Source organism: Chenopodium quinoa, unplaced genomic scaffold (assembly GCF_001683475.1).
Source record: "Chenopodium quinoa cultivar QQ74 unplaced genomic scaffold, ASM168347v1, whole genome shotgun sequence".
NCBI classification, from domain to species: Eukaryota; Viridiplantae; Streptophyta; class Magnoliopsida; order Caryophyllales; family Amaranthaceae; genus Chenopodium; species Chenopodium quinoa.
Genome location: NW_018745569.1, coordinates 144,882 through 171,538, shown reverse-complemented (window position 1 = coordinate 171,538; position 26,657 = coordinate 144,882). Strand labels below are relative to the sequence as shown.

The 26,657-nt window shown below is 35.1% G+C and overlaps 2 protein-coding genes and 1 long non-coding RNA gene across 9 annotated transcripts; 1 reads left to right on the top strand and 2 right to left on the bottom strand.

Moving 5' to 3' along the window:
• Positions 1 to 5,271: 5,271 nt before the first annotated feature.
• LOC110716343 lies at positions 5,272 to 5,976 on the bottom strand. Its single transcript, XM_021894964.1, has 3 exons — positions 5,958 to 5,976; positions 5,619 to 5,844; positions 5,272 to 5,512 (listed from the first exon to the last, which is right to left on the bottom strand). Exons 1-3 carry the CDS (start codon positions 5,974 to 5,976, stop codon positions 5,272 to 5,274), a joined length of 486 nt encoding a protein of 161 aa, XP_021750656.1.
• An 807-nt stretch (positions 5,977 to 6,783) lies between these two features.
• On the bottom strand, positions 6,784 to 10,965 carry LOC110716326 (glycerol-3-phosphate dehydrogenase [NAD(+)] GPDHC1, cytosolic-like). Its single transcript, XM_021894945.1, has 6 exons — positions 10,622 to 10,965; positions 10,416 to 10,450; positions 9,878 to 10,320; positions 7,864 to 8,043; positions 7,071 to 7,210; positions 6,784 to 6,976 (listed from the first exon to the last, which is right to left on the bottom strand). The coding sequence occupies exons 3-6, from the start codon at positions 9,890 to 9,892 to the stop codon at positions 6,928 to 6,930; spliced, it is 384 nt and encodes a 127-aa protein (XP_021750637.1). The 5' UTR covers positions 9,893 to 10,320; positions 10,416 to 10,450; positions 10,622 to 10,965; the 3' UTR covers positions 6,784 to 6,927.
• An 11,622-nt stretch (positions 10,966 to 22,587) lies between these two features.
• Positions 22,588 to 25,924, top strand: LOC110716270. Of its 7 annotated transcripts, none has more exons than XR_002510453.1 (6): positions 22,588 to 22,765; positions 22,960 to 23,072; positions 23,394 to 23,449; positions 23,549 to 24,992; positions 25,077 to 25,157; positions 25,244 to 25,924. It is a non-coding gene; the product is annotated as an uncharacterized LOC110716270 (long non-coding RNA). The 7 variants fall into 7 exon arrangements; XR_002510455.1 differs by lacking the exon at positions 22,588 to 22,765 and having other exon boundaries at positions 22,772 to 23,072; positions 23,549 to 23,590; positions 23,843 to 24,992; XR_002510454.1 differs by lacking the exon at positions 22,588 to 22,765 and having other exon boundaries at positions 22,772 to 23,072; positions 23,549 to 23,920; positions 24,015 to 24,992.
• The last annotated feature ends 733 nt before the right edge of the window (positions 25,925 to 26,657 follow it).

The following is a 26,657-nucleotide window of genomic DNA, read 5'->3' as shown; positions in this document are numbered from 1 at the left end:
TAGGCCCTTATCAAAACCCAAAACGAATTCTAAAAACCTTTGTGTTAGTCTCAGAAGCAAAATATATGATAATCAAAACAATAAACCACATCATATTCTTATAGAAACTAAGCATGATTCGCTCTTCACTTATGCCCATCATGAATATGCTTCATCACCTGAAAAGCTTCACTTTACTTTGTCTCCACTACTCGCCATTAGAAATGGGACGTCGTGGCCAAGATAAAGACAAGGCCAAACAAACATACAAACACACAATCTGCAAAACTGAGTACATAAGCGTAAACAGTATACATTAACATGCTTTCATCCTATTAACACACAACTTACCTTATTGCACCTGTTACAAGCATCTAACGGGTTTCCCACCAAATCCCTACCCCAAATAAATTGAGATAAACTACACCGGGAGCTAACCAGGTAGGCAAATGCCACATGAAAGTGACTGGACGTCCTGCGTATAAAATAAATAAAGGAAAATACAGTGTTCTGTACACCCATTAGAAGTTATGACCAAATATAAAGTCGCATAACTCCCCCCATATGTTCATACTCAAGGTATATACGTTCCAAGAGTTTTGGTGCGTAAGCTCTTTCACTTTACGTTATTTTCGTGTTTTTAGACTTGGTGATGACTCTCAAACCATAATACAATCAATCATAATAAATTATTCAAGCAATCAAACACACCAATTTAATTCTTGAATAATTAGCGACCACATAAATTTAATGTTGAACCCTTTTTAAACTACCTCGGCGTTAAATAACACCTTAAGCGCATAAAACACCGCAAATCCTATCCCTCGGTGTTTAGAACACCTTAAGTGCACTTAGGCACAATACATTTCATTCCTATGTACTAAGACGCTTAATAGCTTATTTCCCATGCTTAAATCATCAATAAAATTATATGAACCATCATAAAATTCCCTTTTTATATTCCAAACCAAATTAAACATGCTCCCAATCATGCCAATAATAAAAGTGTGTTTCATATTCAACATGCCAACATAATTAATTCCAATCATCAATTCACCACAAATAATTCATACTTCACAAATCAATCAGTAACATCAATCCAATCAACAATTCCAACCAATACCTATCATGATACTACCTCGGAATTAATTAAATAAAGCCTAGCATGCTTCTATACACTTAAATAATTACCGAATACGCGAATGTACCTAGAATATGATCTCAAAATCGTCACGACTACACGAAATCACTCACTTGAAAATCTCCTACAGCCCAAAATTACAAAGAGATATTAATACCTATTCAATATAAATTTCCAACAATATATACACTCTTTAAATCACTTATAAACCCTCTAAAACAAGCTGAAAATTAATTTAAAACCCCTACTTTTATTCCAATTAATGGGTAATTAAAAATCATTTCAAGAAACATAATTATAACCTTTATATAAAAATTCCAGCTTTATAAAAAAAGTATAATTGCTGTAATTATGTTTAAAGACACCTATTTCAATAATTCCAACCAACTACAATCAATTTCCATCAATATACATTAATTTAGAAACCTAGGGTTTTCAATTTGGGGCTTTTTAATTCAAAAACTAAATCTAGGAATTATATACATAATAATCATAATCAAACATCATGAAAATCATCACACAACCTAAAAATAATAATTAAATCAAGGCTAGATTAAATTTAAAACAAAGAAGAGTTTTTTTTTTTTTTTTTTATAAACACACACAGCCGCACGACGGGATGGGGCTGCTACCGCCCTCCACGCCGGCGACTGCTGCTGTTGGCTGTTGCTGGCGGCGGTGGCCGGCCGGTGGGAAGTGGTAGTGGCGGCCGGCTACTATGTGTGTGTGCGTGTGATGTGTAAAATAAAGGGGAAGGGGAAAAATTAAGGGAGAGAAAATAAGAGGAGATAGAGAGAGAGAGAGAGAGAGAGAGAGAGAGAGAGAGAGAGTTTACCTTTGGGTATTCTCCACCTTAGGCAAGATCTAACTTGCTCATAAGATGGGTATTCATACCCCTTCTCAAAACCCTCCTAACCTTAATTTCCCTTTCCACCCTTAATGATCCTTTATCCTATTCAAACTAGTCATTTGACTTCCTTAAAATTCCAATGACTTTAAAACTTCCTTTTATAAAATAATATGCCCCAAAGTTTCAAATAATAAAATAAAATATTTTCAAAGCAATTAAATTAATAAAAATGGACCTTTAATTAAAATAAACCTTTTTAAATTAATAAAATACCATAAATAATTCATTTCAAATTATTTAAATGCTCCATAAAATAATGATTTAAATTAAAATACATGTAAAAATACAAGGTATTACAATCTACCCCCTTAAAAGAAGTTTCGTCCCGAAACTTAGGTAACAAAAATCAAACTTTTTCCTCACTTTGTATAATATTGCTGTACTCTTTTGACATACTTTTACCTTTAATGCCTCATTGAAATCAAAAGTACTCAAAATAACCGTTAAAAATGTGCAAAAAGCACTAAAATAACTGAAAATAGAGGGAAAAAGCGCGAAATTCTACCGCATTCTACCCTCCTTAAAGAAAATGAGTTACATCCCCGTAACTCAACATACCTCAAACAACTCAGGGTATTTTTTTTTCATCTCATCCTCGCCTTCCCAAGTTGCTTCCTCATATTCTTGGTTAGACCATAGCACTTTAACAATCTTAACTTCCTTATTGCGTGTACTACGCACTTTACTGTCAAGGATCTTGACAGGTCTCTCCTTATAAGTTAAGCTTTGATCTAACTCAATTGTTTAAGGTTGTAGCACATGTGACTTATCATGTATATATTTTTAACTAAGACACATGAAATACATCATGCACTTTACTTAGTTCCATAGGTAAGGCCAACCTATAAGCTACTTTGCCTATTCTCTGTAATATCTCATATGGACCAATATAATTTGGGCTAAGTTTTCCTTTTTTCCCAAATCTCATGACACCTTTCATTGGTGATACTTTCAATAATACTTTGTCACCAACTTCAAACTCTTCTTCCCTACGCTTCAAATCTGCATAACTCTTTTGACGATCTTGTGCTGCTTGAATCTTAGCTTGAATCTCTTTTACCTGCTTAACTATATCTTCAATCATTTGAGGCCTTAAGATCATTGTTTCACTTATGTCGTTCCAACATACAGGACTGCAACACTTCCTTCCATTTAATGCCTCAAATGGAGCCATGCCAATACTTGCATGGTAACTATTGTTATATGAAAATTCAATTCCAAGTTATCTTACCATCCCCCTTGGAGGTCTATGACACAAGCTCTCAACATATCTTCCAAGGTTTGAATAGTTCTCTTAGTTTGTTCATCTGTGGCAGGGTGAAATGCTGTATTCATCTTTAGTGTTGTACCAAAGTTTTCCTGCACACTCTTCCAGAACTTTGAAAAAAACCTAGAATCTCTATCAGACACAATATCCTTTGGAACTCCATGTAACCTCATAACATTCTTGATGTAAGCTTTTGCAAGTTGCTCCATTTTTCAGGTCTCCTTCATTGGTATGAACATTGCAGATTTAGTAAGCCTATCCACCATGACCCAAATGGTATCATTTCCACTCTTTGACTTTCAGAGGCAAGTTACAAAATCCATCGAAATGCAATCCCACTTTTATCCAGGAATTTCTAATGATTGCACGGTTCCTTGCGGTCTCTTGTGCTCTATCTTCACCTTTTGACAAGTTAGACACTTTGCTACAAATTCCGCAACTTCATTCTTCATTCTGGACCACCAATACATCTTTTTCAAGTCTTTGTATAGCTTGTCCCCTCCAGGGTGCACTGAGTATGGTGTATTGTGACCTTCTTCCATTAATTTTCTCTTTACTTCCTCACATTTTTGTGGTACACACCATCTACCCTTGTACCTTAAATTTCCATCTTCATGAATTTTGAAATCTGATGCCTTTCCTTGCTTGATTTTATCACGAATCCTATCCAACTTAACATCTCCTGCCTGATTTTCCCTTATCTCATCAAATATTGTTGGTTGAATGCTTAGATTCGCAAGTATACCTGCTGGTACTCCCCATTCTACCACTTCTAAATTCATTTTCCTCATTTCCCTACATAACTCATCAGCCACTATTAAAGTGTTCAGTCCATGACTGGTCTTACGACTTAGAGCGTCTGCAACTTCATTTGCTTTCCCTTCATAGTATTGTATGTTCAAGTCGTAATCCGTTGCAAATTCTAACCATCTCCTTTGGCGTGAGTTTAGATCTCTTTGGCTGAAAATGTACTTCAAACTTTTATAGTCTGTGTAAATCCTTCATTTCACTCCATACAAATAATGCCTCCAAATCTTTAGCGCAAAAATAATTGCAGCTAATTCTAAGTCATGAGTAGCGTATTTTACTTCATGAGGTTTTAACTGTCTAGATTCATATGCAATCACCTTTCCATTTTGCATAAGCACACATCCTAAACCATTTTTGGATGCATCATATACATCGTAGATTCCACTATCATCTAGCAATGTAAGCACTGGTGCTGTAATCAACTTTTGCTTTAAGAGTTGGAAAGCTTCCTCACACTTCTCAAACTTCTTGTCCTTCTTCATTAAAGAGGTCATAGGCTTAGCAATTTTAGAAAAGTCCTTCACAAAACGTCTATAATACCCTGCTAAACCTAAGAAACTCCTAATGTCAGACACCGTCTTTGGCGTAGGCCATCCTTTTACTGCCTCAATCTTTGCTGGATCTACTTCTACCCCATCCTTGGACACAAAGTGACCCAGAAATGCTACTTTCTCCAACCAAAACTCACACTTAGAAAACTTCGCATAAAGCTTGTTTTCCCTTAAGGTTTGTAGAATTGCCCTCAAATTTTCTACATGTTCCTCCTTATTCTTTGAATACACCAGTATATCATCTATGAACACCACGACAAACTTGTCCATAAATGGATGGAACACCCTATTCATCAAGTCCATGAAGATTGCTGAAGCATTCGTCAACCCAAATGGCATTATTGTAAACTCATAATGCTCGTACCTTGTTCTAAATGTAGTCTTGGGAATATCTTCGTTTGCGATCCTCAACTGATGGTATCCAGACCTTAAATCAATTTTGGAAAATACAGATGCGCCCCTCAACTGGTCAAATAGGTCATCAATCCTTGGTAACCGGTACTTGTTCTTCATGGTGACCTTATTCAACTCCCTATAGTCAATACATAACCTCATACTCCCATCCTTTTTCTTAACAAACAACACTGGAGCTCCCCAAGGAAATGCGCCTGGTCTAATGTACCCTTTTTTCTAGCACATCCTGTAGTTGCTTCTTTACTTCACTCATTTCTGCAGGTGCCATTCGATATGGTGCCTTAGAAATTGGTGATGTCCCTGGAGCCAACTCTATTGTGAAATCAATTGCTCTCTTAGGTGGCATTCCTGGAATCTCTTCTGGGAACACATCTAGAAACTCGTTCACCACTTCTATGTCCTCAAGCTTAGCTGCCTCTTCATGATCTAAATTCCTCACACTACAAAAATATATTGGATGCCCCTTCTTAATATACTTAGCCAACTTCCATCATAGAGATGATCCTTGGGCACTTTGTTTCACCATGCTTCCAATATGTTACCAACTCACCCTCAGCTGTACTTATCTGTACTTTCTGCGATAGACAACGAATCTCTGCACTATACTTGCTCAACCAATCCATTCCCAAAATGACATCGAAGTCACTTAACCCAAACTCGATGAGGTCAGACAAAAACATCTTTCCCTCGATTTCTAGTGGCACATCCTTAAAAGTTTTGGTACACTGTACTACCCCTCCTATAGGAATAACTATAGGTACATCTATAACATCTACGGTTTTTAAACAGTGTGATAGTTTTGAAACAATGGCTTTTGAAATGAAAGAAAAAGTTGCACCAGAATCAAACAAAACTTTAACAGGAATAGAGTTAATAGAAAAGTACCAGTAATAACATCCTTCATAGTATCAGCTTCGTGCCTACTGATCACATTCAGTTTTCTAGAGTTCCACTCTTCACCTGATTATTCCCATTATTGTTGCCTTTCACCCCATTCTGTTGTGCCCCTTTGTTCCCTGAATAGTTGTTGTTCTCCTGAAAGTTCCTTAGAACCCCTCCTTGAATTTTGCCCCTACTTGTTTCGATTAGAATCTTTGGAGAAGCACTCGTACTCCCTATATCCCAACTTGTTGCAAGTGCGACAAGTAACCAAGTTACCATCGCAGTCTCTACCAGGGTGGTCATTTCTACACCTTTTGCAGTAATAATGCCTTGGTCCTTTGTTATTTCCCTGGTTAGAGTTCTTAGCTCTTCCATTAAAGTTTCGCCCACCTTGGCGATTGTTACCCTGGAAGTTATTGTTGTTGTTGAAGTTGTCACTAAGCGAAAATACGAATTCCCCACCGGTTCAAACCCCCTTTTTCGCACCGGTTTTGAACCGGGCCGGATTTGGGGGGTGCTAAAACCCCATAGATTTCGCACCGGTTCAAAACCGGTGGGAAAAATGACTTTTCGCACCGGTTCTGGGTGTGAACCAGTGCGAAAAACCACACTTTTAGCACCGGTTCTTGCTTTGAACCGGTGCTAAAAGCGTCAAAAAAAAATTAAAAAAAAACTTTTAGCACCGGTTCTATTCCAAAACCGGTGCCAAAAATGCCCAAAAAAAAAAATTAAAAAATAAAAAAAAAATTTCATTTTTTTCACTTAAATTGATATATAAACACTAACATATATATAAAGTTACATATTTTCATTAAAATAGGTTGTAATATTACAATTTTTGTCCAAAAAAATAAAATATAAATCAAAATAAAATACAAGGTTATAGCTTCCTGAACACACACGGCAACTCAGCGGAGTGAAGGCATGTAGAAAGCATGTGATTGAGCAATTTCGATTCGATCCCGGGGATCATTCATGTCTCATCCCTCAGTGTTTGGAGAATGTCTTCTGAAGATTGTTCCCTGTAAATTATCACAGCAGGCAATTGACAAACTAAACATCAGTAATATGTATCTTGCAAAATTAGCTAATTAATCTGGCAGGTGTATATATCACCTTTTTATGAGTATCTTGTATAGTGTCTTTAAGATCGGGCATAACTCAACAGGAGCGACTAGCTTGCGTTCTCCATGCCGAGATACGTTCAGAGAGGATTGACTTAGGAGCTCATAGAAAGCTCCAATTGCTGAGACACCCTGATAAATTCAAGCTCAAAGTCATTATACAAAGTGATAAGACAAAAGTATCCATCGAAGTGAACTAAGGTTATCGAGTTTGCATTATTTTTCTTCATCAACTATCAGAGTGATTATAAACCATAATCACAGTACAACACCTGTCTAACCCGGCGTTAATCCCATTGATGACATGTTAGATCCTAAACTGTCTAGATTGGTTGATCTACCTTGGAGAATTATGAATTAGGTGTCCTAAGTCCTTACTGCACCTAAAGCACCAATTTTTCTGGGAAAAAATTTTCATTTATTGAGCCCCGAGCTTGTGGTCCTCCTTTGATTACAGGTTCAATTAGATGAACATTTAAAGTTAAGGACTTTAAACTAAAAAAATAATATATAGAATTTAAAGTCTTTGAAGAACATTACTTCTAAAATGTTATAGCAGGGACCACTTTACGAGATAGCCAGACTATTATGATTGTAGAAGTATTTAAGGATAATTGAGATTCTGGATTTCCAGAAGCCTCTGATCCCATATAGTATTTATAAATGATGGTGACCAAATTATGCAGCTGCCTTGCTGCTCCTCAGTTGCCTTCAGAAAACTAACAGCCTAACAGGTCATGAGGTCACTACCCCTAAAAAAAATCGAAAGGTTTGCAAAGAATTACCTGAAGCATTCCCAGTTCAACACTAAAACCAAAACCAGTAGCAGCAGGGAACCAGCAGCAGCCATGAGCCAAAGCCAGACCAGGCCACCCAGCTACCCAAACAATTAGTAAAAACAGCAATTCCTGTGTGTAGATACTTAATGCTTGCCATGTAAAGTCAACCAGCTGCACATACAACACCTGAAACAATTCAAAGACTTAGGTCAAACAAACCCTTCACTTTGCAAGGACTCTTTAGAAAATGGAAAAACAAAATCCTCTTCCAATTATGTCAATCATCATGCTCATTAGCATAGAAACATGGATCAAAAATCAAATTTGATCCATATATTATAAATAAAAAAAAAATAATTGAACTTCTTAAAACATATTAAGGGTGTCTTCGGCACAAGCTTTGGAGAAGTCTTTAGTGGTTTAAGTGTATGGCAATGTAGTGGTGGAGGTAGTGATAAATTACAGAGGTCAGAGGTATAGCTTTTATCAGAAGCTATTAGCTTTCGACAGAAAAAAGTAGCTTTATAGAAAGATAAATTGTCCATTTTCACATGACCACTCCTACTTAATTATCTACTTTCACTGATGTCATCGTGGGAAAAGGTTCGAAGGATTGACCTGCAAATCAATCAGAGGTTCCAAATTCATTTCAGCTGACTCAGCCCTTAGCACATGAATGTGTGTATAACATGTCTTGATGTATGAATAAGACTAAGGGAAAGGATGTAGCAAGGATAACCTGTTTTGGCAGTACTAAATTCTTATACTCAGGCTTGCTCACAAACTTTTCAACTCCAGCTAACCAAATTAACATTGCTGAACTTGAAATGATCAGTCAAGCTCATTCAAGATAAGCTTAGACAAAGTTTTGGCCGACCAAATCTCAAGTAGCTAGTTAGTATGTTAACCTCACTCATCCCTAATTTGACAAGGACCCATTAGGCTTCTGCAAGATGAATTGGAAAGAGGAGTACCAAGCTCAGAATAGGGGTTGAAAACAACAAAAAGGATATCAACTGGTAACTCCCCATAAATTAGGGCATTGTAGTTGGGGTATAAATGTGCTGTTAAACTCCTCCCCATACCTCCATTTCACAGACTCTCTATCTACCTTGCCATGTTCTTGACAAGTATTCAAAATCTTGATCCATATCTGACTCACAGACTTCAATCTGACAGAGTCCCTAATAGTTTAAAAGACACAGGACCTATCTATATACTCAATAATAATGCAGCAAGTTGCAGTTGACTTCATTAATACTTAAACGACACTTTTGCTGTGAGTTACTACTTAGTTCGAAATGATTGATGGAGCCACTGTAGGCCATTAAACACATACCTAAAGACTACTGTAATGTAGAAGTAATTAAGCATTAAGAGAAGTAAAGGATTCCTTTTGACGGCTCAGAGGCCTTATTGCCTTAAGCATATAATTACAAAAATAAAATATGAGAACACGTATGATAACACCAACGATATAAAAAAGAAACTGCTATTAAATATGTAAATATGATTAGGTGAATTGGTGCAAGACAAAAGGGGAATTATATCCTGCGAATTGCAAGGACATGGAATAATATTCTATTACAAACACATGAACTTGACTAATTATGTTATTCAACAGATACATTTTGATATTTCACAAGCTTTAGTTGTTACTGACATTAATATTCAGCTAAAGACCAGGAAATCAGAGAAGATGGAACTTCATAACCTCATTGAACAATACATCATATTTCTAGAGTAAAACCATCCCTCAAAAGAGTAGGTCTATTTTACCAGTAACCCATAAAAATCAGAAACTTTAACTTTCAAAATCTATCAGCTGGATAAACCAAGACAGATAATCATTAATTACTACTACACAAAAAAAAAGTAGATTTTATGCACCAAATTCATTTAAAAACAAATTCAAAGATTCATCAAAAGGACAACCACATAAACAAATTGATAAAAACTAATCAAAATTACAAACAACTCAAGCAAATTAAAATAAATAGTTGAATTCATAGTTTCATACCTTCAAGTCTAACATGATGAATGATTCCTGAAGTATAATTCAACAGACCTTCAAAAGGGTACAACTGGCTGTAAACCATAGGGATACTAAGAGCACAATTCCACCTTAAGTTCCTCCTTATCTCTCCTACATTCTCTTCCTTTCTCATTGTCTTCCTTCAATTTTCATTCTTTCTTACTTTTTTAGGTAAATTTCGACTGCTCCCATGGTGGGTAATAAATTGGATAATAATTACAATTTCATTAAGCAACCCTTGAATAATATTAAGCCCAAATTTCAACAAAAAACCAAATTTTCAGGGAAAAAAACTACCTGAAAATGGATCCATCAGAAGTAGCAGAGAAAGCAACAAACTCATTCTGAAAACAGCAATCAAGTACTGCAGCTTCTGTTTGAACTTCTAATCTAAGCTTACTGCTTTCCACATCCACCAACCTAATACTCTAAAAATATTGAAGAAAAAATTAATTAAATTGAGTTAAATTCAAAAGAAAATTGTGAATAAAAATTTATGAAGAAGCAAATAATAGTAACTTACAGAATCCCAAGATGAAATGAGAAGATTGTTGGATTCTGGAGCAAATCGTACACGAGTAATCGTAAGATAGCACGATTGTTATGAACAATAATCAACATTAAAATGTAATAACTATAAATAACACAATTGTCTTCATCAAATTAACCCTAGAATTTCAAACTTGCTCAATTCAAATTGAATCTTTAATATAAAGAACGAGAGATTACTTAGACCAGATCTGGAGGAGCGGAGACGAATGCGACGGCGAAGAGTGACGATAGTGGTGGAGCCGTGAAGAGCAGGTGAAGCATGAGGGTGACAGTGGGTCATGAGAACATCGAAGCAGCTCCGGTGAGGATGACGGTGACCGGGAAATTCGCGGCTGCTCAAAATCGCAAACCCCCCAGAAAATTCGAACATAAACCCAGAAGATGAAGAAGAATGAAGGAGGAGAGAGAAGCTAAGGTAGGTGAGAGAGAGGAGATTTCGAGGAAGGAGAAAGAAAGAAGATACTGTATTTCGTTTTTTAAAGAGAATTCGCAGCGGTTTGAAAAACTCATTTTTCCCACCGGCGGTGGGAAAAGTATTTTTTCAAATTCCGCCCATTTCTTTTCCCACCGGTTTTCAAGAACCGGTGCGAAAAGTGCGGTGCGAAATTCAATTTTTCTACTAGTGTGTTGTTGTTATGGTGGTACTTCTGCTTCTTGAAATTGTCCTGGTTACCTTGCGGGTTTCCAAAGTTTTGCCCCATCTCTTTTCTCTTTTCCTTCCTTTCCACCTCCGCTAACTCTTTCTTTTTCTTCAACTCCAACGCATAAAGGTGTGCAGACCTCCCATACACTTCATCCAAGGTTTCGAACACTTGTTCACACAGCTTTAGCTGCAAATCAATGGTCAATCCACTCTCAAAGCTTCCTAGCCTTTGCCTTTTCTGTAGCAACAGACTCTTTGGCAAATCGTGACAGCTCAATAAACTTGGTATAGTACTTAGTGACTGACATATCTCCCATTACTAAGTAAGAAAAATTCCTCAGCTTTATGTTTCCGTAGGAAACTGGGGTAAAACTTGTCCCTTACCTTCTCCTAAAACATAGTCCAGTTGAACCCAGGTAGTGCTTTAATGGTAGCCTCATTTTGTTGCCACCAAAGGTCAGCTTCACCTCTGAGGTAATAGGTAGCACAACCTACTTTCGAATTTTCTGGGCATCCTACTGCCCAAACAGTTTCTCAAATTCCCTTAACCAATTTTCCATCACTGTTGGATCAAGTTCGCCTTGATAGGTTGGTGGCTTGCTTTGCGCCACCTTCTTAAACAGCTCTCCTTGAGCATCCCCATTGTTGGTCGAGTTTCTTGCTAATTTCTAGGCAACCACTACTAACTGCCTTACAACCTCACTCGGCTCATTCCCTTCATTATTGCTCCTACTTCCTCCTGCCATCTTTCTTCGCTTGAATTAAAACAAGGGGTTTTTATTAATTATGGTCATGGTTAGCTCTCAAGTTACGCACCCATCTAATTAAGTTATACCTTTTATACACACACATTTAATTTTAAGCTAGCAAATTGAGATTGCAAAATTACAATTCCCAAAATTGCAGCTTGATCAACCAAATTTTGATTGCTAACCAACCATACATTTAATAAAGCATCACATCAATAAATAAAAATAATTCCCATGATTTCCCAGAGTTTAGAAATGAATTATTGGAATATTTGAGTAAGAAATGGCTCATTGGAATAGTGATATGAAATGAATGATTTGGAAATGAAATGAATTATTTGGCAGTAAAATGAATTATTGGGCAAGGAAATGAATAAATTTTTTATTGCTGAGTAAGAAAGTGAATAGAAAGATAAAATGAAATGAGTTCGAATAACCTACACAACTCAATAGGTTTATATACTCACTGTGGCCATGCCACTTATTACTTTACTAACAAAGGAAATAATTAAAACTGCGGAAATGAAACTAAGAATCCTAAAGGAAATGAAACTACAAAATCTACTCCTTTCGAACATTGTCCTTCTTTTCCTTCGATTGTTTGTAGCTTCCGGGATCGAATTCAGGGTCATCTTCCTCCTCCATTGGTTCAGGTGTCTCTGGATTTTGCTCTACTTGAATGAACTCTTCATCTTCCTCATCGTCAGATGAAATGTCAATTATAATTGGAGTTAGGGGTGAATTTAGATTTGGAATTTCCATAATGGAACTATCAACAATATGGTTACTCTCATCCATTAGCTCTCCTTCCTCTTACCCTCCATTCGCTCCTGCTTGATAACCCTGTGGTGGAGAAGAATTTCCTGATTGATTGCTAGTGGAAGGGGAATTGTTCCCTGCTGGGTTATCATAGTAATAATTTGGATATGGAATATGTAAACGCTCGCAGTGATACTTTTCGACTCAAACGAGATAAGAAATCAAGTATCTGTAGTCAGGGCACCGCTGTCCATAATAATATTTGTATTTGGAATAGTTGGGAATGTCCCGGGCAAATAGAAATCAACAAATTTTTCTTTGACGGCAAAATATGGTGGTTCGTCAGGAAGGCAATGAATTATCATAGCTGAAACACGATCAGGGAGGTCATAATGCTTGTCTCCTAGGACATCGCTCATATGAGAACAGTAGAAACGAATTTTCTTAACATAGTTAAAAGGAAGTGCATATTCTTTCTTAATTAGAGTACCAATTTGAGAGTGTTTGCTAGGAAAGATCGGCATCCTATAAAGGAAGAGACTTAGAAAATAATTCCCTTCCCAAAGAAAATGAACAAACTAAAAATAATTTTGACGCCTCTTTAAAAAAAATTTGGAAAATAAATTTCGAAAAAGGCCAAAATATTTGGCCATCATAAAAAAAAATTCGAACAACCTAATTAAAAAATAAATTCGAATGTTCCCAAAAAAAGTTTCGAACCCTTTTAATTTTTGTTTTCGGTCCTCTTTATAAAATAAAATAACTCACTTTTAAAATTACTTGATTAAATAAACACTTGGCCAAGTTTGAAACAAAAATACTTTAAAACACGTTTTTGGCTTTAGTGGTAATAAAAATCTCAACCAAAGCTTTGATACCACTTTGTAACACCCTAGAAATTCCTTTCCTTTAAAATACCTGTTTTGCTCTTTTTTAATACGAAATAGGAAATTCTAAGACATTACTGCCACCGTGAAAACGGCTAAGGAAATTATCAAAGACTCGCAACGGAAGACTCACTTTAAAAATCATTCAAAACAATCTAACTTATAAAAGTCAAACCAAACGAAAGTAAAAGCCAAACCAAAGTCAAACGAAGTCAACCTACAACTTGGAACCATTATAGGCCCTTATCAAAACCCAAAACAAATTCTAAAAACCTTGTGTTAGTCTCACAAGCAAAATATATGATAATCAAAACAATAAACCACAACATATTCTTATAAAAAGTAAGCATGATTCGCTCTTCACTCATGCCCATCATGAATATGCTTCATCACCTGAAAAACTTCTCTTTACTTTGTCCTCACTACTCGCCATTAGAAATGGGTCGTCGTAGGGCCATGATAAAGACAAGGCAAAACAAACATACAAACACACAATCTGCAAAACTGAGTACATAAGCGTAAACAATATACATTAACATGCTTTCATCCTATTAACACACAACTTACCTTGTTGCACCTGTTACAAGCATACAACATACCAAACGACCAACCAATAAATAAATAAATTGGTTTTTAAATTTGATTACGCATCGAACGGGTTTCCCACCAAATCCCTGCCCCAAATAAATTGAGATAAACTACACTGGGAGCTAACCAGGTAGGCAAATGCCACATGAAAGTGACTGGACGTCCTGCGCATAAAATAAATAAAGGAAAATACAGCGTCTGTACTCCCATTAGAAGTTATGACCAAATGTAAAGTCGCATAACTCCCTCCATATGTTCATACTCAAGGTATATACGTTCCAAGAGTTTTGGTGCGTAAGCTCTTTCACTTTACGTTATTTCCGTGTTTTTAGACTTGGTGATGACTCTGAAACCATAATACAATCAATCAAAATAAATTATTCAAGCAATCGAACACACCAATTTAATTCTTGAATAATTAGTGACCACATAAATTTAATGTTGAACCCTTTTTAAACTACCTCGGCGTTAAATAACACCTTAAGCGCATAAAACACCGCAAATCCTATCCCTCGGTGTTTAGAACACCTTAAGTGCACTTAGGCACAATACATTTCATTCCTGTGGACTAAGACACTTAATAGCTTATTTCCCATGCTTAAAGCATCAATAGAATTATACGAACCATCATAAAATTCCCTTTTTATATTCCAAACCAAATTAAACATTTAGTTTAAATAAACATGCTCCCAATCATGCCAATAATAAAAGTGTGGTTCATATTCAACATGCTAATATAATTAATTCCAATCATTAATTCACCACAAATAATTCATACTTCATATACCAATCACCAACATCAATCCAATCAACAATTCCAACCAACACCTATCATGATACTATCTCGGAATTAATTAAACAAAGTCTAGCATGCTTCTATACACTTAAATAATTACCGAATACGCGAATGTACCTAGAATATGATCTCAAAATCGTCACTACACGAAATCACTCACTTGGAAATCTCCTACAACCCAAAATTACAAAGAGATATTAATACCTATTCAATATAAATTTCCAACAATATATACACTCTTTAAATCACTTATAAACCCTCTAAAACAAGCTGAAAATTAATTTAAAACCCCTACTTTTATTCCAATTAATGGGTAATTAAAAATCATTTCAAGAAACATAATTATAACCTTTATATAAAAATTCCAGCTTTATAAAAAAAGTATAATTGCTGTAATTATGTTTAGAGACACCTATTTCAATAATTCCAACCAACTACAATCAATTTCCATCAATATACATTAATTTAGAAACCTAGGGTTTTCAATTTGGGGCTTTTTAATTCAAAAACTAAATATGGGAATTATATACATAATAATCATAATCAAACATCATGAAAATCATCACACAACCCAAAAATAATAATTAAATCAAGGCTAGATTAAATTTAAAACAAAGAAGAGTTTTTTTTTTTAAACACACACAGTCGCACGACGAGACGGGGCTGCTACCGCCCTCCACGCCGGCGGCTGCTGCTGTCGGTTGTTGCTTGCGGCAGTGGCCGGCCGGTGGGAAGTGGTGGTGGCGGCCGACCACCATGTGTGTGTGCGTGTGATGTGGAAAATAAAAGGGGAGGGGGAAAAATTAAGGAAGAGAAAATAAGAGGAGAGAGAGAGAGTTTACCTTTGGATATTCTCCATATTGGGCAAGATCTAATTTTCTCATAAGATGGGTATTCATACCCCCTCTCAAAACCCTCCTAACAATAAATTCCTTTTCTACCCTTAATGATCCTTTCTCCTATTCAAACTAGTCATTTGACTTCCTTTAAAATTCCATTGATTTTAAAACTTTCTTTTATAAAAAAATATGCCTTAAAGTTTCTAAATTATAAAATAAAATATTTTCAAAGCAATTAAATAAATACAAATGGACCTTTAATTAAAATAAACCTTTTTAAATTAATAAAATACCATAAATGATTCATTTCAAATTATTTAAATGCTCCATAAAATAATGATTTAAATTAAAATACATATAAAAATACGGGGTATTACAATAGCCTTCACTTTATACCGAAAATGACCAGTTTACTCCTTGATAAACAAACATCAAGGTGATAACCCTGATTTTCCTTTCATGTGAATTCCCATTCTCATACGGTATTATTTATGAAACTAAACATTGATTTAAAACCTTTTTCCTTTCCTTTGTTTTTAATTTATTAAATTCCTTGAATTAAAAGGGCGTGTCAGATTTTACTTCGTACAACAAAACTCCAATGAACAAAATGTTTACCCTTCCAAGTTCCAAGTCCAAAAAGTATAAAAGTAAAACGAAAAACTCACCTATCATATCTGCGGCGGAGGAAATGCTCCAACGTTGAGCTTAGTCTTCCCCGGAGATTTCTTTAGTTGCAAAATTACAGTAAAATTTTTAAATTAGGGTTTCGCTTTTCCGCTGTCCGAATCCTAATTCTTTTGTGTTAAGCTCAATGGACCTGCGCTTGTGACGCCATTTTTAAATTAGGGTTTCGCTTTTCCACTGTCTGACCCCTAATTCTTCTGTGTTAAGCTCAATGGACCTGCGCTTGCGACTCCATTTTTAAATTAGGATTTCGCTTTTCCACTGTCTGACCCCTAATTCTTCTGTGCTAAGCTCAATGGACCTGCACTTGCGACGCCATTTTTAAATTAGGGTTTCGCTTTTCCACTGTCTGACCCCTAATTCTATTTCGCAACGTTGTTGTTTCGTTTGATTGAAGTAGTGGGAGAAGAATTTGTTGCGGCATTTGCAGTTATTTGAGGAGTTTGGGAAGAAATAGTAAGAATGCGTTGATTTTAAAGCGCATTCAAGAGTTTAGGACAAGTATACGTTGTTTCTTGTTTGCCGTATCGGTTCGAGGACGAGTCCGTGACATTATTTCTCAACAGGTTTTTTTTTTCGAGGTTTAGGTTGCTGATTGTTATTCGGTTATTTGGTAGGCGTGTCGCGTACCTAACAAAAATAACCTAACTAACCACTACTATGTAGATTGGCAAGCAAGGGTCGAATCCCAAGAGACTAAGGTTCAAAAATAATTAAATAGACTCAAATTCCTACTAAGCAAGAATCCAACAATGATCGATTAACTAAAGAACTAATGTATGGAAAAATCAAAAATAAACTAAAGAATATGATAATCAAATAATTAAAACATCCAAGATCAAGTATCACCACAATTAGGCTTGATGCAATTATATTTCTACCCCTAACATACGATTCCAATTGAACGGGGAAAAGTAAACCCTAATCAATACCAAGGACCTCTCTCGAGTATCAATGGCTTCCCTAACATACAATCAAGCCTATTCTCATGGTATCATGCATATTAGAGACAATAAACACATTACTCTCACTTCCCAATTATCAAACCCAACTACTCTCGTGTTGAACATCAAACCCTATATTGATTTACTCAAATTCGTTTAAACCCAACTCTCGCTGTGATAGAAACAATGGAATAATCGCAATACTAAGATTACGTCTAATCTAGCATTGACATAATCACAATCAATTTAGCATAGCAATTGCAAGAGTTATTAGAGAATTTAAAGATTTAATTCATGCATCGATCATAATTGGGCTACCCTAGATCTTGGAATAGGGAATCTACTCACACATATTGAAAGAAACAATAACAAAAATAATTGAAGAAAACATAATTAAGAAACAAGATATTAAAAGAAAATACCGAATCTTGAATTGAATTGAAAGCGGAAAGTGTAAATCTTGAATCTTGAATTACAAAAGTAAAGAAAATAAAAATAGAGAGAACTAGTTCTTAATAACGTAAAATAAAAGGCTAGAATAAAACTTAATCAAGAAATAAAACACTCCTTAATATATATATAGCCCTAGAAAGATAAGAAGATAACAAAGTTTCTTGGCGCACAATCTTCCCAGGAGGCACGGACGTGCCCCTTGCTAGGCACGAACGTGCCTCTTTGCGAGCATATCTTCCTTGGCTTCTGACTTCCAGGCACGGCCGTGCCTCCCCTGCTGCGCGTATCACTCATCTTAAATCAGTCATAACTTCATATCCGGAGCTCTGTTTGAGGCGTGTAATATATTGTTGGAAAGGTCTTCAAGTCTACTTTCCAATACAATTTGAATCACTCCATTATCATTTGTATATCAAAAGTTATGAGCATAATAGTGAACAGGTGTCATATTTGTCAAGTATTTCATCAACGTTTTGCTTCATTTTCACTCAAGTTCGTCCTGAACACATGTTTTGATATTCTTAAGCAATATGTTTTCATACTCCATGATTATTATACTCAAGATTAGCCAACCATACTCCATTTGCATATAAATCACCTGAAATTCATCAAAAACAACGAAACTACCCCTCAAAGCATCGAATCATCGAAACTAAACCAAAATACACCAAAATGGACTAAAACACTCGACTAAGCTAATAAAACCAACCAAAAATAAGCTAACAAATATGCACAAAACACGAATTATCATTATTCCTCTATTTTTTATGTTGCAAACTTGTGATTTTTACACCTTTTACTCCATTCAACTCACCATTCTAAAACCTTATATACATAAAATATGAAGGAGAGAGTGAGGGATAGCTCAAGTGGTTAGAGCTTCCCTCTCGATTCCAGGAGATCCTGGGTTCGATTCTCACCCCCGCCCTTGTGGCTCTCTAAATACCAAAAAAAAAATATGGAGTAATCATGTAAGATATTCATGGATGCATTTTAATGTAACCTATTATTTCCATTTCAACAATATATATGAGCCTGTTAGATTTTTTATTAGAATGAGTGAGTAATTTATGAAGGATATTTATGGAATTGCATCTTAATGTACCCTATTATTCCCCATCAATCAATAACATAATACTAAAACAGACACCAGGAATGACACGTGTCACTTCCTGATGCTGTTTTTTTTCCTCCAAAACCACCATCCATCTATATCCTATTTTCTTTCCAAAATCATTTTAGAGAATATTTAGATAATATGAATTTTCTATTTTTATTTCTTCTATACATACAAAGTCAACTAAAATATTATTCTAATATTTTATACTTCATGACTATTCTTGCCAAAATCATTTAAAAGAATATTTGTATAATATGATTTCCTATTTGGTCATCTTATTTGTTCTACATACAATCAACTAAAATATTTGTGCATCATTTTCTAAAGCGGCAATTTTATGTAAATGCATTTCTTCCTTTTTTTTTTTGGACATCATCTTTTTTTAATACATATTTTTAATTATATCTCCATCTTCACGTGGTTCCCACACTTTATTATTATTATTATTATTATTATTATTATTATTATTATTAATATTATTATTATTATTTTGCTCCTCTCACATCCTTAGTTTTTTTAATAACCATCGCCCAACTAATTTTCAATTAAAATTTTTTTTTATCTCCGAACGAATTTCACCTACACAAAATTTTACTTTATTCAATTTACCATCCTAAAATTTAGTGTTGGTAAAACCGATGCACTTAAAAAAACGGAGGGAGTATAAATTTGGCAATTTTGTCACTAAGAATTTACTATACATCATATATAATTGTAAAATAAATAGTCTTTAAACAACTTATATCACATGTCTAATTCTAGAACAAGTATTATCTCAATCAAATGTAATAATATGACAATAGTACATTAAATTGTTGAAAAATTAGTTATTACAAAAATATTTATATCTCAGCCAATCACAAAAAAAAAAATAAATAAATAAATAAATAAAATTTTCAGTACACTTATTTGAGTTAAATTTAAACATGTCACGTTGACATCACTATTGTCCACGTATGATAGATTCATTATAAAAAATTTCCCTCCTAATCTAAATTTATTTTATTTTATTTTTTTATTTTTTATTTTTTTATTTTTTTTTTGCAAATTATGCTTTTTTATTTAATGAGATGTAATTTGAATTGGGGTTGGAAAAATAAACTGATTTTACTATTTTTTTTTCCCAAAAGATCGCTTTGACTATCGAGCTAAACTATCTCACCTCTATTCATCTCATCTCATCTTATTTAGTAAGTTACTACGAAAACTATTTTCATAATATACAACTTTATGCAATATTTTTTGGTAACCCGTGCATCGCACGAGCATTAACCTAATTTTAACAATTTATGTGACGTTGTTAGATTTTTCTTAGGATATTGTTTTAAATTATATACGAAGTATATTTTAGTATTTTTATTTATCTGGTCTGAAATTTGTGTTTATCTCTTTAAGTAATTTGGGTTGGAGGGATAACACATTAATTTGTATTTAAAAAAAAATTAACTTTATAAAAAATGTTGGTTTAGCATAAATCTTTAGCAAAAAGATTAAAGCTTTTATTTTTGAGTTACTTATTATGTTTCACCTAGTATGGATTCTTCTTTTAACAATGTAATTTGTGGAGCTAAATGCTTAAAGCTTTTCATTGTTATCATGCATATGTTTCCTCTGCGCTATTTGGGATGCTTACCTTTAGTTATTAGATACCGCTTATTTATCTTGTGTCGAAGTTTGTCACATGTATTAAGCATGACTCGCATGAGTATATATATGTCCAAGTGTCAAGCTTCTTTTTATCTAAAATGGACGAAAACGGAAAGTAAGAGAATATGAGTGAAAAGGTGTACATAATTACATATGGTGGGTTAGAGGGGAAAGAGGATAAGGTAGTAAAAGAGGTTTGACAATAATGGGATTAAGTGAAACTTTAATAATATTTCAAAACTGATAAAAACGGGTAAGAGTTAAGAACACCTAGAAACAGAGGTAGTGATGTGTAATTTAATTTCTTATAATGTAGGTCCTTTGGCTAATTTTGTGCCAACTCCATGCTTCATGCCTTGAACCTAGCTACTGTCGCAAACATATGCCCATGGCTTATGGATTCGCACTGGACAGTGCTAAATATTTTATCCGTGACTGACCGTGCTCGAACCGTTTTGGTCATCAGATAAACCACTCAGCCATCATGCTGGCGGCCTCAGTATCCCACTACCATATTTCTGCTGGATTTATGTGTATGTTTTCTTTTTCTGATTTTGCAGATTATGGTATTGATTGGGGAAATCGGATTGGGAAAGAGTACTCAATTGATACAGTTTCTTGCTGATTCAGGAGTAGTTTCTGAAGGATCTTTACTCTATGATAAGCACTTAACCAAGAAAGATTGCGACGACTTCACTGGAATGCAGAGTTTAAGAAGAGAGTTATGGCCTTATGGTTGCTATGAAGATAATGCTATAAACTCTTATCAGTCCTATTCATCTCTTCAGCAATTATATTCCAAGCTAATATACATGGCAGACCGCTGTTTATTGCAGCACTGTATGAATAACAAGACGCTGCATTGATTTCCAGCATTCTTGTGGATGAAGCTCATGAAGAAACATTAAAATCTGATCTGATCTGCTCTGTTCAATGCCTAAAAATGTTACTTCCTCTAAAGCCTGACCTGAGCTTATTATAATGTCTGCAACCGTCTAAGAGGTATGCATAGATTTATGACCACTTCACTTTACTCCTGTTCATAATTTTATTCAACTATGCCCTTTATGTAGCATTGCTCCTGAATTTTGCTCTTCTCTGTTTCAACTGGTTGGCATTTACTTTTCTTTCTAATTCTACTCATCTGCTTCTTCCATTTATTAGATTTATATGGCGATAGTACAGAGCTCTTTGAAATTCTTAGCTAAAGTAATTAAAATAGCCTGTTCAAAAACCAGAAACTTCAATTGCTATCAGAACATATCCAATGAAGAGTGAATATTAAATTGCTAGGCATCACATTTTCATGTACTTGATTATATAATATGTTTCATCTGTACACTTCTTCATAAGTTCATATTCATTTGATTTTTTAAAAATGCAAACAAGAATCACCTTAGTCATAAACTTCAGATTTGTCATATTGTATAAAGGGCCTAAAATCCAAAACCTAATCTTTCTTGAGTTGATTTTCAACTTTCCAACTTGAACCAATGAAAGCCTTTAAAAATGTTGTTTTTTTAAGACAAGTTCAAATTTTCCCGTTTAATTCTCCACCCCTAAATATATCAACAAACTCAAGGTTATATGCAATGAGATAATATAAATATATATTTCATACTCCTAAAGATTTAGGAAAGGATCTAAGACATATCATATTATTGAACAATATTTATAATCTAAAGAAACTTATATCCTATTTGTTTTAGTCAAGTTTATATTATAGTTTAGTAAAAGTTATTATTGATTGTATATTAAATGTAGATCATGACTTCTTTCAGAAAATAAAAAATTGTAGATTATGACTTATATATACCTAAGAATATAATTAAGAATATTAGTCAACTAATTATTTCATGCTTAATTTTCCGCCCCTAAATATATCAATAAAAGCAAATATTATATGTGATGAGAATATAAATATATTATATTTTTTATAATTTACCAAAGACTTGAAAGGGTGATATGAGGTACGTAGAATATATAAGTAAGAGAAAATACAAGTTGATTTTTGTTTATCAAGGTGTAGCGCTGTCTTTTCACGTGGTTTAGTAAGGGCATTTACGTCCATCTATCGGCTAAATTGAACTTGGGCCGAAAACGTCGTTTAACCTCTACCCAAGCGGCGTTATCCCAAATTTTCAACGATGTTATCCCTTGGAGTTAATGACCCAATGGAACGTCCGTTACCCGTAACTTTACCCATGAGGTAAATTTTCTCACTCCTTCTGCTTTTGTTCATGTGAATCAGAAGTCGTGGAATTTATACTTATGGTTGTTTCTAAGGAAGTTTTCGCCACCGCCAAATTAGAATTCGTGGAATTTGGCCACCGCATCCGTACGGTTTTTGGCTACCATTTTGATACGATTCTCACTCCTTCTGCTTTTGTTCATGTGAATCAGAAGTGGAATTTATACTTGTGGTTGTTTCTAAGGAAGTTTTCGCCACCGCTAAATCGAAATTCGTGACCGCTTCCGTATGGTTTTCGGCTACCAGTTTGATACGATTCTCTAAGGTAATTGATTGTAGTTGGTTATACGTTTGGATGAACTCAAATTTTGGATGAACTCAATTTCAGTAACTTGATATCCTGTATTTACATCGATTTGTTTCTAGTCTGTGTGTGCGGTATTCAATACAGATTGTTAGAGCTAATCTAATATGAGTTGATCTATAGACGTAAATGTTCGTTCCCAGAAATTGTATTAATTGAAACAGCTTTGCTATGTTCACGGCTCTTTAGGGTTTGGCTTGGCTGTATCTTAGTTTGTTAATATTATTCGGATGTGCAAAGGTTGAAAATTCGGTATATTTTGAATATTTTCTTTGGTCACAGTGTTAATGGATTCGGAATTCCGCTGCGAGTAGTCACCCCCTGTGCAACTTGATTTGGTAATTTGTTCGATTTATTCTCAATTGCATTGAATTGAATTAGGGTTAGGCGGCTTAATAAATTGATTTTATTAATTTGAACTTCTTACCAATCAATAGGCATTGGGTCGCCCGTAAAAGCGATTAAGGAATGACAACCAGGTAATATTGTATGGATTAGAAATTTAAATTGATGTCATGAATATTTTATTTTTGTTTTGTTGTTCATCAATTACATCCTTATTGTCTAGCATGTTGGCCGACCAAAAAGGAATTCGAAGGTTTTTCGACTTTCTCCCGGGTTGTCTATGGTTGGGAAATTGGAAGTTGTATTAGTGTGTTAGTTTATGTTGTTGCTTTCTTATAAGACCTGTTAATTTAAAGCACCGTGCTTTTGCGATCCTTCTTATGAAGGATAACTGGCTTAGTGTTGGCGGTGGAGTCAAGGAAAAGGGGGAAGTACTGAAAAATCATTATTCTGATAGCTGTAAGGTAGGTATTAATCTAACTTTGTCCTTTAAATGTAATGCATAAAAGGGGAAGTTCTGATTTTGTTGTTGTTGGGCTGGTTTCTTCTGTCTTGTAGACACCTAACCTGACATGTCGAATTGAGTCTTTTGGGAGAATATGTTAAAAGTTTGATGATAGACGTGTGAGGTGGGTTATGGAGATTGGCTTTGGTGGTTTGTTGACCCTAGCTTCTGGAATGCATCTGCCCAGGCAGCTTGCGTACTGGTTGCTCAGTCGTGTTAATCCGATTAACAACATCTTCACTTCTCCAGATGGGATGGAGTTAAGATTCCCACCGATCCAGGTGAACTGGGTGTTAGGGATACCTATTGGTGAAATTCTGTTCCAACGAAGAGAACGATGAACGCGATGATGAAAGCCAAGGTAGAAGGATTATTGAAGCAATACAGGCAATCATGGGAGACCAGATCCACCAAATATGAAGGGCGTGTCTACATTGTAAAGGGTATACATGTGAATTCACTGATGATGGAAAGAGTTGAGGGTGATCGGGACGAGAGTGAGGAAGCTGAATTCAAAACACTATTCCTCATATTGGCTCTTCACATGGTCCTTTGCCCAACCCAATCACCACGGCTATCATCTAATCTTATTCCTGCGCTGACTTATGCCATGAGCTGTAAGGAATACGACTGGTGCAGCCTCGTATTATCAAAGCTAGTTGGTAGTTTGTCATCCTTTGCTAAAAGGTTTTATGCGAATGGGTCTACAGGAGGATGTGGTGGTTGTTTGATGTTTTTAGTTGTAAGCAGTTGATATGTTACTCTGTCATATGCAAACGTAATTTTGACTGTTTATGATTGCTAATGGTAGTAGTATAATGGTTTCTTAGTACACTGTCTCATTGTGTTATCTGATGATTGTTGGGTAGGTGTTTTATTTGGACAGGCTCAATAGGGATCCCCTAGGATGGGGGGCTTTTCCCTTACGATGGGGGCTTTTCCCAGGTTAAAGGTTTGGACGATGAGAGAAATAACTGTTGTTGCAAGGCTTGATAGGATTCTCTACGTCTGGTGATTATGGAAAACTTGGGGTACTGGATACATCACGTCTTGTCTTAGCGTTATTATCTTTATTTGAATTGCCTATTGTAAGTTATATTTGTTGTGTTTGGTAGATGTTGGATGTGGCTTATGGAGAAAAGCATCCTAGGGAGGCTCGAGACATCCTAGGGGGACCTGGAACTGATACTAGATAGGTACTAATGTGTTTGTATTTCAATGCGTGTCTGTATTTGTTATTGTGCATTTTTTATGTTTAAGCCTAGTATGCGCCTGGTTGCAGATAGGTCAGTTCATCCCTTCTACATGGGTTAGTAAGCCCAGAAGAACGAGAAATAGTGGGGCTCCATGTTTTACTAGGAGCTCAAACCCGTGTATTTGCGTTGCTGAGAAACGGCTATGTTCTTGTTTGGATATTCTCCCTGCCTCAATGATATGTAATGTATGTATCAACATTGACTACTATTTTTTGGACACTGGTTTACAAGACAAAGTAGTGTTGATTATGTTTATTGGTTCTTATGGTCCAAGTACCATTTGCTGATTGTTTTATGATTGGCGAATCCAGCGATGATGGCAATTTATATCAGGGAAACCAAATTCGTTAGCCTAGAGTCATGAATCGAACTCGGCAAAAGTTGATAAAGTATCGTGCTACTGTCGATACCGTCGTATACATAAACACTGAGGATGAGGAAGTTCTGTAACATAACGTGCCATGTAATACAATATTTATTTTACAAGAGCATAATAATCTTTAACTACTTTGTATCAATGTGTAAGACATTCTGATTCATATAGGCGTGTAGTGCATTACTGAATTTGTAAGAGAATTAATTCAAAATGCTTATTTGTTTGTGTATTCGGTATTACTGAATTAGTATTTGTAGCATGAAAGTAGTGTATCGCCATTGAACATCGTTGAAGATTGTATTATCCAAATGGAGTAGTTTGTTAATGTTAATCAATTATGTATTATGATTAAATTGTTTACGATTTGATGCTTACACGAAGCAATAAATATTTGTTGCCTGTATCACTGTATTGCTACTATTCATAATATAGTGATTAGTTATTAACTAATTTGACGGGATTGCCATTGTTGAATGCTGTTATAGGGCCACGAAATATTAACTACATATTTCCATAGTTATGTTTTTGATCCAAAGTTTATGAAATGCATTCGATCCATATGGTATTGGGCCATGTTGTTGGGTTATGTTTGGTTTTTTTTAAACCTCTGATGTGGCCCAATTTAATGGTTGTGTTTTCATGAGATATATTGTAGTAACTAGTAAGTTTTGGGTTGGGCCTATATCATGAGATACTACAAACACGGTGATGATGCTGGACTATATCAGAAACATTTTAACATTTGTATTTCATTCGGACAAAAATAATTATTGCATTTCACATTGTAAAGATACATTGGTTTGATGCATAATTGTTTCAATCGTGTCACATTAATTTAGGCATAGGATGAATCTCCAAACACTAGTTGTCCTATCTTGGCTCTCAAGCTCCATCTTAATTGTTGTTGTCATACCTAATATGAAGATTACACCGTTCACTTCAGATTGAGACCACCCCGTCGACGAATAATGTTTCATGTCGTTGCAAACGAAATGAGCCATGGCGGTCAACACTCTGGTTTCCGTCAACACTATCAAGTCAGGCATGTGCATGTAAAACATTTG

Bases quoted from the DNA above. Each gene is read 5' to 3' on its own strand.
- LOC110716343 (XM_021894964.1), bottom strand. The intron at 5,513-5,618 runs GTTGGTAACATA...ATATTTTTGTAG, and splicing joins ATAAGTACAGCTGAGGGTGA to TGTGAGGAATTTAGATCATG.
- LOC110716326 (XM_021894945.1), bottom strand. The intron at 7,211-7,863 runs GTAATTCTTTGC...TGAATTTATCAG, and splicing joins TTGAACTGGGAATGCTTCAG to GGTGTCTCAGCAATTGGAGC. The intron at 6,977-7,070 runs GTGATATATACA...GATAATTTACAG, and splicing joins TACAAGATACTCATAAAAAG to GGAACAATCTTCAGAAGACA.